The sequence below is a fragment of the Triticum aestivum genome, chromosome 1D, assembly GCF_018294505.1.
Source record: "Triticum aestivum cultivar Chinese Spring chromosome 1D, IWGSC CS RefSeq v2.1, whole genome shotgun sequence".
Taxonomy (NCBI): Eukaryota; Viridiplantae; Streptophyta; class Magnoliopsida; order Poales; family Poaceae; genus Triticum; species Triticum aestivum.
The window spans coordinates 438,685,553-438,700,655 of NC_057796.1; the positions used below are offsets into that span (position 1 = coordinate 438,685,553).

The following is a 15,103-nucleotide window of genomic DNA, read 5'->3' on the forward strand; positions in this document are numbered from 1 at the left end:
TGCTTGAATCTATACTTGTTTCTATGAATACCAATTAGATGATCACTTTTTGTGCATTTGCTGCAGTGAAAACCAACTATTTGATCACTTTCTGTGCACTTGTTGCCGTGAATACCAATTACATGATCACCTTTTGTGGTACATGGAATTGAAATGTTCAGAGTTTGTTCCATATTCTAGCAAACAAGGGCACAAACAAATTAAGCGTTTGCTGATTCATACAACTGAAAATTTCACAAGCCTTTTGATCACATTTCTGACCGAGCAGATATCGTCGAGGCTTATGCCCACGGAGAGCAGCAGCAACAACATTCGGATTTCTCCATAATCAAGACAAGCACGCTCTGAAAAAAACCCAAACCTCCATAAAATCCATACACAAGAACAGCATCCAGTGTGGATCACTGATCTCATCGGCGATGATCTGCGCACGAATTTCATTTCCGAAGAAGCGAGAGGCAATCCTACCGGATCTATGGCGACAGAGGAATGTTCCTTCGGTACAAAGGCAGATCACAAGCTCTCACAACTCACAGTGATTTGTGGGTCGAGAATTCACCTCATCTGCTCTGTCTAGTCGCGGCCGCCGCGGAGGGAGCTGAGGCGTTCGAGCCACTGCTCGTCGGGGACGGTGCCGGCCCACGGCGGCGGCGCGCCGGGGAACGCCACGCCACGCATCGCGTCCACGATCCGGGCCGCGGCGCCCGCGGGCAGCTGGGCGCGCCGCCGGCGCTCGTCGTCCAAGGAGGCCGCGGCCTCCCTCGCGCCCGCGCCTTCTTCCTCGTCGCTCTCTTCTTCTTCGTCGTCGGAGGCGAGATCCAGCTCGGAGACGCCGTTGTCGACCGCGTCGAGGCGGCGGTGAGATGCGAGATCGGGGTCGGGGTCGGCGTCGCTGTCGGTGTCCGACGCGGCGCCGGAGATGGGGAGGTAGTCGGCGTCTCCCTCGGCCTCGGAGTCTGAGGCGGAGGCGGAGGAGTGGTCCGGCAGGCCGGTGGAGGCGGCGGCTGGGAGGTGGCCGTTCCCGGAGATGGACATTGTGGGGAGGAGAAAACAGAAAACAATTCCAGAGGGGCGCCACTCGCTTGGGGAAGAATACGGGTGGGTGGGTACCCGAAGCCCGGGTATTTGGTGATACCTTTGGGCCTGTTTGGGCCGAATTCGCAGCGCCAGCCTCCACATATTTGTTTTTTTCCTAGAAGATCCTCCACATATTTGGTGACCCCCTTCGCCCGCGCTCCCGAAAAACAGAGGCGAAAAGCGCGGGAGGAGACCAGTAGCGGCGGCGGAAAGCAGGCCTCGACGGCGGCGCAGGTCAGACACCCCCTCCTCCTCTCATCTCCCCGCCCCCGGCCGTCTTTCCCCCTCTCTGCGGCGTTACGCGTAGCCCCATCTGCCCCTCGCGACGGCGGCCTCCATCTCGGATGCGGCTCGGTCACCGCTGGCTCCTGCCTCTCATGGCGACCTCCGCGTCGCCCCCCTCACCCCCCACGGTCGGGACCCCATGGCGACCGAGCCTTTCCCCCTTGCCCCCATGGCCTTCACCCCATGGCGGCTGCTGTTGTATAATGTTCTTATTTTTGTACAGAATTGGGTCTCTCATGTGAGTTCCAAGTATCATTTCTTGAACCTCCAAACAACACAATTCAGATTCAATTTCAAGATCAATGTCTGGGAGATTTGATATTGGCACCAGTTCAATTGCATGGCCCTCAATATCAACATTCAAACGGAGCCTTAGAGTAGCACTCCGTATATGAATATAGGAGGCCAAATCTGATGAGTGAGTTGGACTTTCTCTCATCGGCATTGTGCAAACTGTTCATGCAGGGCTGAGCATAAGCAACAGTGATCTGTCCCACTTGGTGAAATGCCTTGTTACTACGATGTCGATGACATCCTCATGGAGGAGGAGGTAACCATGCTCGTGTTACCCTCTGCTTCATTTATGCTTGTACAGATGACATGAATACTCTACTGTAATTGCAGCTTATTTCGGTTGTTTTCCAAGTAACTGCAAATGGTGTTGGTATGCTAGATCCTGGCGCCGAGAGAAACAGTGTAAGCATCTGTCCAATGACATTTCTGCATTTATCTTTAACTGCTATCTTAAACCTGCTGATGGGCAACTGCTGCCAATTCTTTCTCTGGCCTGTTTGTTCTTGAGCAAATTACTTCTCAAATACGCTGACTAGTTAGATGATGTTTACCTGAGATAGATGCATCGTGCATTCTTGCTCATTTTAGTTTGCAAAACCGATATGGAACGCTAGGTGCTTTCTTATTTCCCTGTGTGCCATGTTTCTCACTAACTGGGAGTTAGATGCTTTGTTTTTGAGAACATTTTCTTGCTACCATGGCAAATGAAATGGCGTATTTCATCTGGTTCCAACAAAAAGAGAAATGATCTTATTCTTTATGTTCAGGTTGAGAAGGGTGCTAAGGTAGACCTTCCATTTTGGCTTGCTCATGGGATGCTGTCTCTGGAACAAGCGGTGTCGATAAATGTACCTCCTTGCTTCACCCAGAAGTAGGTTTCTTTGTATTTTGTTTTGCATCTGTAGAAATTCTCAAGAGGGACATCAAAATATACTGTATGCAGTAGTATGTAGTTATCGTTCTCATTTCAACATATTTACACGTACTTTGCTTGCAGAACTCGGAAGGAGATCCAAGCTGATGCAGCCTGTGTTGATTTGAGGGTTCGGTGCCCTTACTTTTATGAGCTAGGATGCAAGATTGTTCCTCTGTAAGTTCTGAACGACCTCAGTTACACGTACTATTTTGTTTCCTTTTTCTTCCATCTCATTACCTTTCTCTATGCAATCTTAAATTTGTAAATTCTCATTAAAATACTTATATATCATCTTTGGTAGAAATACATTACCCACTCCATTGCTTTGCAGAACTTTGATGAGCCTTAGACATCTTATAGTCTCAGTCACAATAACCGGGCAATTGTGTAGGCATACAGCACTACAGTACATTATCCTTTCTGCATGTATTCTGTTTTTGTAAAACTTGGAATGCTTCCATCTCCATGAGCAAGATAGTTTCAGTCATCAGTCATATATTAAGTTAAAATAGGAGGAACTTCTGTAAGTTCAAGTAACTGTAATCTTGGGGAGAAGATGCAGTTGATACTATGAATTGTATATAGGCAAGTTGATTTCTTGCGAACATAATGCAATCATATGGTTTTCTTTTCTGAGGGCCCAGACTAAAACATGCTTTTAACCACACTTGCAGTGTATCTCCCATCTCAGTTTAGCCAAACCATGTTCAAACTGGTGTTCAACTGTTCTAATTTCGTATTTTAGCAAGCTCCCCTCTGTCCACTCCAACAAATGATTTAATAAGTCATAAGGAGGTATTATATGGCCGCCTTGAAATGATCAATATATTCCTTGCTGATCCTACCATTGTTGCCGAGACCAAACTATCATTCTAGGAAATTTAATCATACACCTGACAATGACCTCTGATGCCACTAGGTCAATTTGTGCTTGTAACACGTGTTGATTCTGTGTTGACATATGGTGATATGAACATAATAGACCATAACTAAGTCTTCCTGAATACATAAGTTATGATTATTTGAGGTCTATCTCTTTTCAAAGGAATACTCTGGACTCTGCACTTAATGAGGACAAGAGCTGGCTGCAATCATCTTAATCTGAACAATTCAGACATAGATCTCAATGGTCTTTTGCCTTTAATTTTAGTGCTCACTAGAACAGAAATAATGAAATGTTTAGTAGCCACCTGTAGCACATGTTGTGAGCAACTGGGTGAACTTGTAGAGGTACCACTTGACAATTAATTGGTTATACTCTTGAGTGATCCTAATTGGGATTTGATTTTCTTATGATGGTTCATGTGATTTGGTTGAAAAGGTGTAACTATTCTCAGATTAGATATGATCTATGTCAATTACAGTGCCAATGTGTCATTCCATGGCGTGCATTATTTGACACATTCTTTTATGGTTGATACATTCTTTTGTGGTCGGTTTAGAGGTCTGAATATCCTTGTCAAATTGGCCCAACCCATCTGGTTACTGTCCACAATCAGGTCGAAGACCCCCTGCAGTTACTGCTGTAGTCACAATTTTGTCAGTTCTGTGAAATATTGTTATGTGTTGCCTTTGTAGTTTGTATACTGAAGTTAGGGATCCCATGAAGTTATTATGTGGTGATGTCTGGGCACCTTATATATTACTCCCTCCATTTCTAATACTACCTCCGTGCCAAAATATATGACATTTTGGTAGGCTAAACTAGCTTACTAAAACGTCATATATTTTGGCATGGAGGTAGTACATTTCACTGTATCATTTTTTCTCCTTAATGCATATCATTTTACTATTTTGAGGCAACTTTACACCATTTCCCCCTTTTGTCTATTTTGAAAGCCATTTATTAGTATGGACTAGACTGTGTGACTAGCACAAAACTCCAAAAGTTAATAAGTGGTGTAAATAGAGTGGGAATTCGATCTTTAACCCCACTTTTGCTGGTACTGTGATAATTCGTTCTTACATCGTAATGGATTATTTCCCCACCTTTCTTTCGCATTTGATCTTTTGCCCTCTAGCAGCCTGCATCCATACTCAGCAGTGAACTAGGAGTAGAACTGGAGAACATTTTTGCATATCAGATTTGAGAATTCAGCCCTCTAGCAGCCTGCACCCACAGTCAGCAGTGAACTCGGAGTAGGACTGGAGAATGTTTCCGCATTTCAGATTTCAGAACAGACCACGTCTGACATGGACTAGGAGTAGGAATTCAGAATTCAGGACACGGTTCCATCGATATTTAATGCTGTTAGCCTGATAAGTCGAGTCGAAGATGTCCGGCTGAGAACCAAGTGTTGACTCGTAAACTAGTCGAGTCTCTTAATAATTGGGATGAGATATGGTGCATGTGTACAGGAATGGATCAGTAATGAGTAGGAATATCCGAACAGGGGCGAATGCGCCTTAGGTGTCTAGACGCTTAACCAGAATATTGGCACACATAGTTGATGTATTGGAACATTTCAGATAACTGAATGACTAATATTTTTTTTAGGTTGAATCACGACTGCCGCTCAATTTTTTATTTGAGTTACTATAATGGTCAGACTAAATTATATCCCTCACTGATTTATTATGTTTGCATCGACAGGGTGGGTGACAAGAGCATCGGCCAGTTCTTGCGCTACGCGTTCACCAGTAGGTACAAGGAGGTACTAAGCAAGGCACACAGCTCTTCGACGATGACAGTGCCCAAGTTCGCAACACGCCTTACAAAAGAAGAGGCTCAAGGTACAGACACATCTCCTCTGCACTTCCCTTTGTTTCCCCCTACCATATCAACTCTAAGTTGGGTTAACTTTTTTCTTTTTCTGCCGTGTGAAGTGTTTGAATCTGCTAGGGAATCGATGTCCGCCTTCAGGAAGTGGCGCGTCGGGGGTGCGAGGCTGCAGAAGGCGTCCATTCTTGGAAGGAAGAGGAAGACAAAGGTGCCCGACGATCCTTCGACGCCCTGAACCGTCTTGACCGTGAAGCGGAGTACTCCGGCAGGAGAGCCGATGTATGCGCACTGATTGATCCGGTGCTGTAACTGTAAGGAACGAAAAAGGCAATTCCGATCCGTGATCAGACATCCATGTATTTCAATCTGGTGCACCTGATGTGTCTGTCGTCTTACTCTGACGGCAACTCTTGTTTTTAGATGCATCTTGACTGCAACTTTCCAGGAGGTTTTGCTTGTTACCAATCAATGCAAAACATTTTAGATGCACTCATATTGAACTACTTGTGGTATCTCTTTTAATAACGGGTTGTGCCTTCTCTGCAAACAAACTTTCTGTGTAGATAAGCTAGAGGATAGGAAAAGCAAAAGCATATTTGAAAAACCCTTGTTTGGGTGCAATATCATTTGGTGGTGAAATGGTCAGCTTCATTGTCAGTTAGGTATACTTAGGCCCCTCCCAATGCTCCACCTTGTACAGGTGCTGAGGTTGCCAACTAAGCAAAAAGTCTGATGTGGCATGCTAGTTAAGAAGAGAGAGAGTAGTATGGTGACCCCGGGAAGAAACGGTGCTAAGTACGTGTACCTAGGTGGAGGCACAATTCTGAGTCTACAACATTTGTGTTAACATTAAAAGTACAAAAAGTGTGCGGGTAAAAGTTCTGAACTCTGATGCAAAGCTTCATTTGTTTGGAGATTGATTTCGGATGTTTCTGCAATTACGTTTGGGATGTTTCTGCAAATAAAATAAATCTTTGGGTGATAAAATTGCCAACTGGAATGCAAACTGTGTGGAGTACTCAACATTGGACCACATCGGCGACCCTCTTCTCCATCGCTGCTGCAGCTAGTGCTCTGTGGTAGCGCCAGCGTGTCTGCGTCGTTTACTCGCATCAATGGATCAGTTACAGACTTGTACAGTACAGGTGCAGCCAAATAACTTGCTGTATCCATACTTGCGATCCTGTATCACCTTATTTATCACGCAAATAAACAGCACGCCCAAGTTAAGAAATCTTGAAATCTCAAAGATTGATCGAATATATTGCCATTTATGATCGATGATTTTACGCCAGAAAGAAACCATCTTCTCTTCTTCTACAGACAGAAGAAGCACATCTGTCCTCTAAGCTTAACAATGCCCATAATAATAGAGCCTAATCAAATAATCCTCCCTAAGATCCTAACCAACAGCAACTCAGAACCCAACGACGAGCAGCGCACCGAGCAGAGCGCCGAGGACCACGGAGCCGCTGCCGGACGCCGTCCTCCACGCGGCGCCAGTGGCCGGCGCGGGCGCGGGCGCGTGGGCGGGCGCCTCCACGAGCCCTGCGGAGGACGAGGGGGAGTGGGCGGGGGCCGGCGCGGCAGGCGGGACCCGGCGGCCGTGCTTCTCCGACATGACGAGGACGATGACGCGCTCGCCCTTCTGGCAGTTCCCGGGGGCGCCGCTGATGAAGTGGCGGAAGCGCTGGCCCCCGGGCGGCAGCGGCACGACCGCGCCGCTGGCCTTGTAGGTGGCGATGGGGCTGGCCGTGTTGCACCGGTCGTAGTCGGCCCGCGTCACCTCCAGCACCGAGTCCGTCGCCGCGTCGAACTTGAACACTGCGTGCGCGCGGGGTCCAAAGAAATCAATCGTAAGAAAGCAAGAAATTCAAGAAGCACATCGATCGAGGAGAGTAACGACTAGAAGATGGACAAGGATTTGCGGCGTGGTTTGTTACCGAGGTTGTCGCCGACGTGGAAGCGGGCCTTCCCGGCCCAGTCGTTGAGCGCGTCGGGCTGCGCCGGGGGCGGCACCCTCCACGCGCCGTCCTTGCCGCCGCCCACGACGTGGTCCCGGGCGTCGGAGCCGGCCGCGAGGGCGAGGGCGACGAGGGAGCAGAGGAGGAGCGCCCTGGATGCCATCGGAAGAGAGCGGGATGGATCGACGGGTTGAGGCGGCGAGGAGCTGGGGGAGCAGGTGTTTGCTGGTGGCTGGTGCTGGGTGTGGTGGGGAGGATGGGTGCGGCGGAGGGGCGGGGCTTAAGTAGGCGGCGGGCGGTCAAAGTAACCGTTGGATTCGAACGTTCGGGAGAGCCGCGGCGGACGGCGGCGGCAGCTGGCGAAGCGATCTTCTGTTTTGGAGTGTACCGTTGCCCTCCCCTCCCCTCGGCCCGAGAAAGAGTCGACGGGAAGCAAGCAAGCAACGGATGGACGCCTGGGCCGGGACGCGTCGTGGGGCCCACGTGCAGTCAGAGCCCAAACGCCAGCGAGAACAACCGCTGGCTTTTGGAAATGACCACGGGTGGCTGGCTCCTAAAAAAAAGTAACACCATTGAAACCATTGAAAGTCCGAGGATTCAAGTTCAAAAAAAAATAAAAAATGACCACTACTAGGCGCCGGTCGACCAACCCAAACTTAACCATCTCTCTCCCTCGACCCGCTCGGTAAAAATCCCCAACGACGCTTGCATCTCTCGCCTCCCCTGCTGCAACGCACGAGTAGCTCGCCGCCAGCCATGGATGTAGCAAAGGCTGAAGTCCCCATCGGTCATGGATGTGGCATCCACCCTCGCCACCAGTTGCAGTCCTGCTCGTCGCCGTCCCCCGACGCGGGTGCTCACCACTGGTTGCAGCAAGGGCGTCGGTTGCAACTCGCTCATGCTCATGCTTGCAGCCTCGCCGGCGTCGAGTCGGTTGCAACACCGGCATACATGGTTGTAACATCGTCAAAATGGTTACAGCTCTGGCGAATGTGGATGTAGCTTTTGCACTGTACGACTGTAGCATTCACCGATGATGGCGCCGCTGGTTGCAGCTCTGGCAAACATGGGTGAAGCTTCTGTAGTGTGCGGTTATAGCATTCGCGACGATGGCGCCCCTGGTTGCAGCTCCTGTGTGAAGGGTTGCAGCTCTGCGCGAATGTAGCTTCTAAGGGGTACAGTTGCAAGAAACAGACGGTGATCGGATCGCCGATTGCAGCTCCGGTGGCAGCAAAATTCGTCGCCGGATGCAACATCTTCCACCGCGGTTCCAACATACATTGTAGTTGGTTCCAACCATCTGCATCCCCGTCGGGTCCAGGAAACAAAAACCATTGCCGGAAGCAGTGACAGAGCGACAGTGGTGGCAGCGCGCTGGTCGCCGTCGTCAACACCGGTGGCCTGCCGGCGCGCAACAACCGCGTCGTCGTTTAGCAGGGGAGATTGGAATTGAGCCGACATGTGGAGAGAGGAGACGTAGAAAACGAGGCCGAGCAGGAGCTCCATGGTTGTCGTTGAGAGCATAGGGAAAAGATGAGCCGCGGGAGGACCAAGGATGGGAGGAGGAAGACGAGCTGCAAAGGGAACAAATAAGGACCGAAGGAGCCGGGCGGTGCGTGGACCCACACGAAACGTGCAGTCAGGGAGCGCCGAAGCTGTTTCTTATCCAACAGCGCGCGTGTTGCCGGCTGGCCGATGGGAAACGTTTCCCAAAAATGATAGTCTGGAAATTTTCTCATGCCCTTTTCCATGAAGGATAGTTTGAGATTTTTTATTCTCTATTTTTGTTCCCGGTAGCCATTTTTATTTCTTTCGGTGCTGACAAGCGGGATCCACACGCGACACCTGTGTAGGGTCGATGCATACATATGGGAATGCACACCACGTGGGCATAGGTAACGGCCACAGAAGGAAAAAGCATCGTAGTTGCACGAGTTCATCCTGAAAATATTACGTTATCTTCAACGTCGACCCCTGAACCACCCGGACCACGCGGTCCGGATTTGTTGCCATCCAACACGATCCTACATCGGTCTGTTTGGCTATCCAAACACACTTTTTCCCGCAATTTGGGGGAGGGGAGGGGGGCTTTGTGGATGTCCAGACCGTTGCCACGCTCGCTTTTGACTGCCCTGCCCATCAAAAACCCCTCTCCCGCGCCCGCGCGCTTTCCCTCCTGATGCTGGTCAACGCCGCTACAGAGCGCGAGCGCCGCATTCATGCTGGCTCAGAGCGGACGCGACCTCTCATTGGGGCTGACATGAAGTCGCTTCCCGGTGCACATGATGTCTCTGCGCATTCAAACGGCACCAGTCCGTCTGTCTCCCTCCATTAAATGTACGTGGTTGCGGAGGAACCTACTCAGACGCCACCCGTCCATCCGTCCGTCTGGCACTCACCATTAAGGACCTCACCGCCTGGCCTGCCCTCCACCCACTATTTAACCCCCATAGGCCGCCTAGCAGCACAGCCGCATCCATCCACCCTCCTCTACTCTCTATCTCCTCTCCGCAGCACACCCGCTATGGTCTCCTCGAGCTCTAAAGCCTTGTGGGATGGCGCCAGATGGAGGAGATCGTTGCCATTGCGGTTAGGTGGTAGGGCGCCAGATGGCCGACCTCACCAGAGGTTGGTGCTGCAAATGTGCCAATGGCGGGCGCGGCCAACAAGGAGGTGCCACCATCCGCGCTAGCCAATGCGACATCACCATGAGCGAGGCTCGTGCTCACTACATGGACATGGTACTAGAGGAGCGGTATGCCGTGTTCCGGCAGGCATAGGCCGACCAGGCCTAGATTATTTAGATTTTCGAGCTGTTGGTATTGATACTTTTTCTCCTAATACACCATACCAAGGCTGAGTAGTTCACGAGTAATGGTGTCAGGATTTTTTTAATCCAGAGACCTTTGGAAATTGGAAATGACGAATTATGTATAGTCGATGTTATTGTTACCTACTAACATTTAGTTGGTTGCTGAATTGATCTCATCGTTAATACTCCTTTGGATAATTGTTAGTAGTAAATACATGCTGATGGTTGTTCATAGTGAACAGGCACATCTGATTGATCAAAGATGATCGCTGTCTTACTATGTACTCCTACTAAGTTATCTGTAAGACAAACATGAGCATATGTTTTTTCTCCCCTTTATATATAGGTTGAGGCCTTGAGCTTACAACAGAGTCCGGGTTGCATTGCAACCCGTGTACTAATATATTTCCTACTTATCTTGTTTCTTAAGTAAGAATACTTCTTTGGCGTCTTGGCAGAAATAGAACTCAAGGCCTTGGGCCGTACCTGGCGACTTATCCTCCGGACCAGTCTTCTGGAATAACCGCAACCCACCTGTTGAGTCCTCCTCTCCAAGTCGCCATTGTATAACCCGACCCTAAACAGGCGGGTCATATCGTGGGGTTATTGTTGGGGAACGTAGTAATAATTCAAAATTTTCCTACGTGTCACCAAGATCAATCTAGGAGATGCTAGCAACAAGAGAGAGGTATTGCATCTTCATACCCTTGAAGATCGCTAAGCGGAAGCGTTACAAGAACGCGGTTGATGGAGTCGTACTCGCAGCGATTCAAATCGCGGAAGATCCGATCTAGCGCCGAACGGACGACGCCTCCACGTTCAACACACGTACAGCCTGGGGACGTCTCCTCCTTCTTGATCCAGCAAGGGGAGGGGAGAAGTTGAGGGAGAACTCCAGCAGCACGACGACATGGTGGCGATGGAGCTCGTGGTTCTCCGGCAGAGCTTCGCTAAGCACTACGGAGGAGGAGGAGTCGGAGGAGGAGAGGGCTGCGCCAGGGGAAGGGGGTGTGGCTGCCCTCTCTCTCCCTCACTATATATAGGGGGAAGGGGGGAGGAGGAGGCGCCCTATGGGAGGGGCGGCGGCCACAGGGGAAACCCTAGATGGGTTTGGGCGCCCCCACCCCTAGGAAACTTGCCCCCCAAGCCGGGAGGGGTGGCTGCCCTAGGGGAGGCGCCCCCACCTCTCCACGTTACGTGAGATGGGGTGGGAGGGGCGCACAGCCCCTTAGTGGGCTGACGTGCCCCTCCCCTTGGCCCATAAGGCCCCCAACACTTGCCGGGGCCTCCGAAACCCCTTTCGGACACGCTGGTCGTCACCCGGTACCCCCGGAACAATTCCAGACTCCAATACCCTTTGTCCAATATATCGATCTTCACCTCCAGACCATTCCGGAGTTCCTCGTCATGTCCGGGATCTCATCCGGGACTCCGAACAACCTTCGGTAACCACATACTATTTCCCATAACAACTCTAGCTTCACCGAACCTTAAGTGTGTAGACCCTACGGGATCGGGAACCATGTAGACATGACCGAGACATTCTCCGGCCAATAACCAACAGCGGGATCTGGATACCCATGTTGGCTCCCACATGTTCCACGATGATCTCATCGGATGAACCATGATGTCGGGGATTCAATCAATCCCGTATTCAATTCCCTTTGTCTATCGGTATGTTACTTGCCCGAGATTCGATCGTCGGTATCCCCATACCTCGTTCAATCTCGTTACCGGCAAGTCCCTTTACTCGTTCCGTAACGCATGATCCTGTGGCTAACTCCTTAGTCACATTGAGCTCATTATGATGATGCATTACCGAGTGGGCACAGAGATACCTCTCTGTCATACGGAGTGACAAATCCTAGTCTCGTTTCGTGCCAACCCAACAGACACTTTCGGAGATACCTGCAGTGCACCTTTATAGTCACCCAGTTACGTTGTGACGTTTGATGCACCCAAAGCACTCCTACGGTATCCGGGAGTTGCACAATCTCATGGTCTAAGGAAATGATACTTGACATTAGAAAAGCTCTAGCAAACGAACTACACGATCTTGTGCTATGCTTAGGATTGGGTCTTGTCCATCACATCATTCTCCTAATGATGTGATCCCGTTATCAACGACATCCAATGTCCATGGCCAGGAAACCATGACCATCTATTGATCAACGAGCTAGTCAACTAGAGGCTTACTAGGGACATGTTGTGGTCTATGTATTCACACATGTATTACGGTTTCCGGTCAATACAATTATAGCATGAACAATAGACAATTATCATGAACAAGGAAATATAATAATAACCATTTTATTATTGCCTCTAGGGCATATTTCCAACAGTCTCCCACTTGCACTAGAGTCAATAATTTAGTTCACTTCACCATGTGATTAACACTCATAGTTCACATCGCCATGTGACTAACACCCAAAGAGTTTACTAGAGTCAATAATCTAGTTCACACCGCCATGTGATTAACACCCAAGAGTTTACTAGAGTCAATAATCTAGTTCACATCACCATGTGATTAACACTCAATGAGTTCCGAGGTTTGATCATGTTATGCTTACGAGAGAGGTTTTAGTCAACGGGTCTGCAACATTCAGATCCGTGTGTTCTTCGCAAATCTCTATTTCATATTGTAGATGTTGCTACTATGCTCCACTTGGAGCTATTCCAAATGGTTGCTCCACTATACGTATCCGGTTTGCTACTCAGAGTCATCCGGATAGGTGTTAAAGCTTGCATCAACGTAACCCTTTACGCCGAACTCTTCATCACCTCCATAATCGAGAAAACATTTCCTTATTCCCAAGGACAATTTTGACCGCCGTCCAATGATCCACTCCTGGATCATTCTTATACCCCCTTGCCAGACACGTGGCAAGGCACATCGCGGTACACAGCATGGCATATCATATAGAGCCTATGGCTAAGGCATAGGGGATGACTTTCGTCCTTTCTCTTTCTTCTGCCGTGGTCGAGCTTCAAGTCTTAACTTCACACCTTACAACTCAGGCAAGAACTCCTTCTTTGACTGATCCATCTTGAACTCCTTCAAGATCATGTCAAGGTATGTGCTCTATAAAAGTCTTATCAAGCGTCTTGATCTATCTCTATAGATCTTGATACCCAACATGTAAGCAGTTTTACACATGTCTTCCTTTGAAAAACTCCATTCAAACAACCCTTTATGCTTTCTAGAAATTCTAAATCATTTCTGATCAACAATATGGCATCCACATATACTTATCAAAATGTTGTAGTGCTCCCACTCACTTTCTTGCAAATACAAGTTTCTTGAAAACTTTGTATAAACCCAAAAGCTTTGATCACCTCATCAAAGCGTATGATCCAACTCCGAGATGCTTGCTCCAGTCCATAGAAGGAACGCTGGAGTTTGCATACCTTTTAGCATCCTTAGGATTGACAAAACCTTCTGGTTGTATCACATACAACCTTTCCTCACGAAAACCGTCAAGGAAACTTTGTTTTGACATCCATCTGCCTGATTTCGTAAATGAAAATGCAGCAACTGCTAATAGACTTTAGCATCGCTATGATTGAGAGAGTCTCATCATGGTCAACCCCTTGAACTTGTCGGAAACTTCTTTGAGACAAGTCGAGCTTCACAAATGGTGATATTACCATCAACGTCTGTCTTCTTCTTAAAGATCCATTTATTCTCAATGGCTTGCCGATCATCGGGCAAGTCCACCAAAGTCCATACTTTGTTCTCATACATGGATCCTATCTCGGATTTCATGGCTCCTAGCCATTTGTTGGAATCCGGGCCCACCATCGCTTCTTCATAGCTCGTAGGTTCATCGTTGTCCAACAACATGACCTTTAAGACAGGGTTACCACTCAGAAGTTGTACACACCCTTGTCGACCTACGAGGTTCGATAGTAATTTGATCTGAAGCTTCATGATCATCATCATTAGCTTTCTCTTCAACTGACGTAGTTGCCACAGAAACATCTTTCTGTGCTGCGCTACTCTCTGGTTGAAGTGAAGGTTCAACAACCTCATCAAGTTCTATCTTCCTCCCACTCAATTCTTTCGAGAGAAACTCTTTCTCGAGAAAGGACCTGTTCATAGCGACAAACACTTTGCCCTCAGATCTGAGATAGAAGGTATACCCAATCGTCTTGTTTGGGTATTCTATGAAGACACAATTTCCTGCTTTGGGTTCGAGCTTTTCTGGCCGAAGCCTATCGACACAAGCATCATAGCCCCAAACCTTAAGAAACAACAACTTAGGTTTCTTGCCAAACCATAGTTCATACGGTGTCGTCTCCACGGACTTAGATGGTGCCCTATTTTAAAGTGAATGTAATTGTCTCTAATGCATAACCCCAAAATGATAGCGGTAGATCGGTAAGAGACATCATAGATCGCACCATATCCAATAAGGTTCGATTACGACGTTCAGACACACCATTACGCTATGGTGTTCGAGGCGGCGTCAACTTGAAACAATTCCACCTTGTCTTTAGTGATTGCCAAACTCATAACTCAGATACTCTCCCCTTTATCAGATCGTAGGAACTTGATCTTCTTATTATGATGATTCTCAACTTCACTCTAAAATTGCTAAAACTTTTCAAACGTTTCAGACTTATGCTTAATTAAGTAAATATACCCATATCTACTCAATTCATCGGTGAAGGTGAGAAAATAACGATATCCGCCGCGTGCGTCAGCACTCATCGAACCGCACACATCAGCATGTGTGATTTCCAACAAGTCACTTGCCCGTTCCATTGTTCCAGAAAACGGGGTTTTAGTCATCTTGCCTATGAGGCATGGTTCACATGTGTCAGGTGATTCAAAATCAAGTGACTCCAAAAGTCAATTAGCGTGGAGGTTCTTCATGCGCTTTACACCAATATGACCTAAGCGGCAGTGCCACAAGAAAGTGGTACTATCATTATCAACTCTACATCTTTTGGCATCAATGTTATGAACATGTGTATCACTACGACCGAGATTCAATAAACCATTCACATTGGGTGCATGACCATAGAAG

At 48.4% G+C, this 15,103-nt stretch overlaps 3 protein-coding genes across 3 annotated transcripts; 1 reads left to right on the top strand and 2 right to left on the bottom strand.

Moving 5' to 3' along the window:
* Positions 1-317: 317 nt before the first annotated feature.
* LOC123182713 (clumping factor A) lies at positions 318-1,115 on the bottom strand. Its single transcript, XM_044595370.1, has one exon. It carries the CDS (start codon positions 1,033-1,035, stop codon positions 574-576), a length of 462 nt encoding a protein of 153 aa, XP_044451305.1. The 5' UTR covers positions 1,036-1,115; the 3' UTR covers positions 318-573.
* A 1-nt stretch (position 1,116) lies between these two features.
* Positions 1,117-5,787, top strand: LOC123182714 (probable DNA replication complex GINS protein PSF3). Its single transcript, XM_044595371.1, has 7 exons — positions 1,117-1,311; positions 1,828-1,912; positions 1,987-2,058; positions 2,424-2,527; positions 2,654-2,746; positions 5,166-5,305; positions 5,399-5,787. Exons 2-7 carry the CDS (start codon positions 1,868-1,870, stop codon positions 5,527-5,529), a joined length of 585 nt encoding a protein of 194 aa, XP_044451306.1. The 5' UTR covers positions 1,117-1,311; positions 1,828-1,867; the 3' UTR covers positions 5,530-5,787.
* Positions 5,788-6,525: 738 nt separating this feature from the next.
* Positions 6,526-7,523, bottom strand: LOC123173545 (early nodulin-like protein 1). The gene is made up of 2 exons (XM_044589932.1): positions 7,238-7,523; positions 6,526-7,118 (listed from the first exon to the last, which is right to left on the bottom strand). The coding sequence occupies exons 1-2, from the start codon at positions 7,419-7,421 to the stop codon at positions 6,712-6,714; spliced, it is 591 nt and encodes a 196-aa protein (XP_044445867.1). The 5' UTR covers positions 7,422-7,523; the 3' UTR covers positions 6,526-6,711.
* Between the last annotated feature and the right edge of the window lie 7,580 nt (positions 7,524-15,103).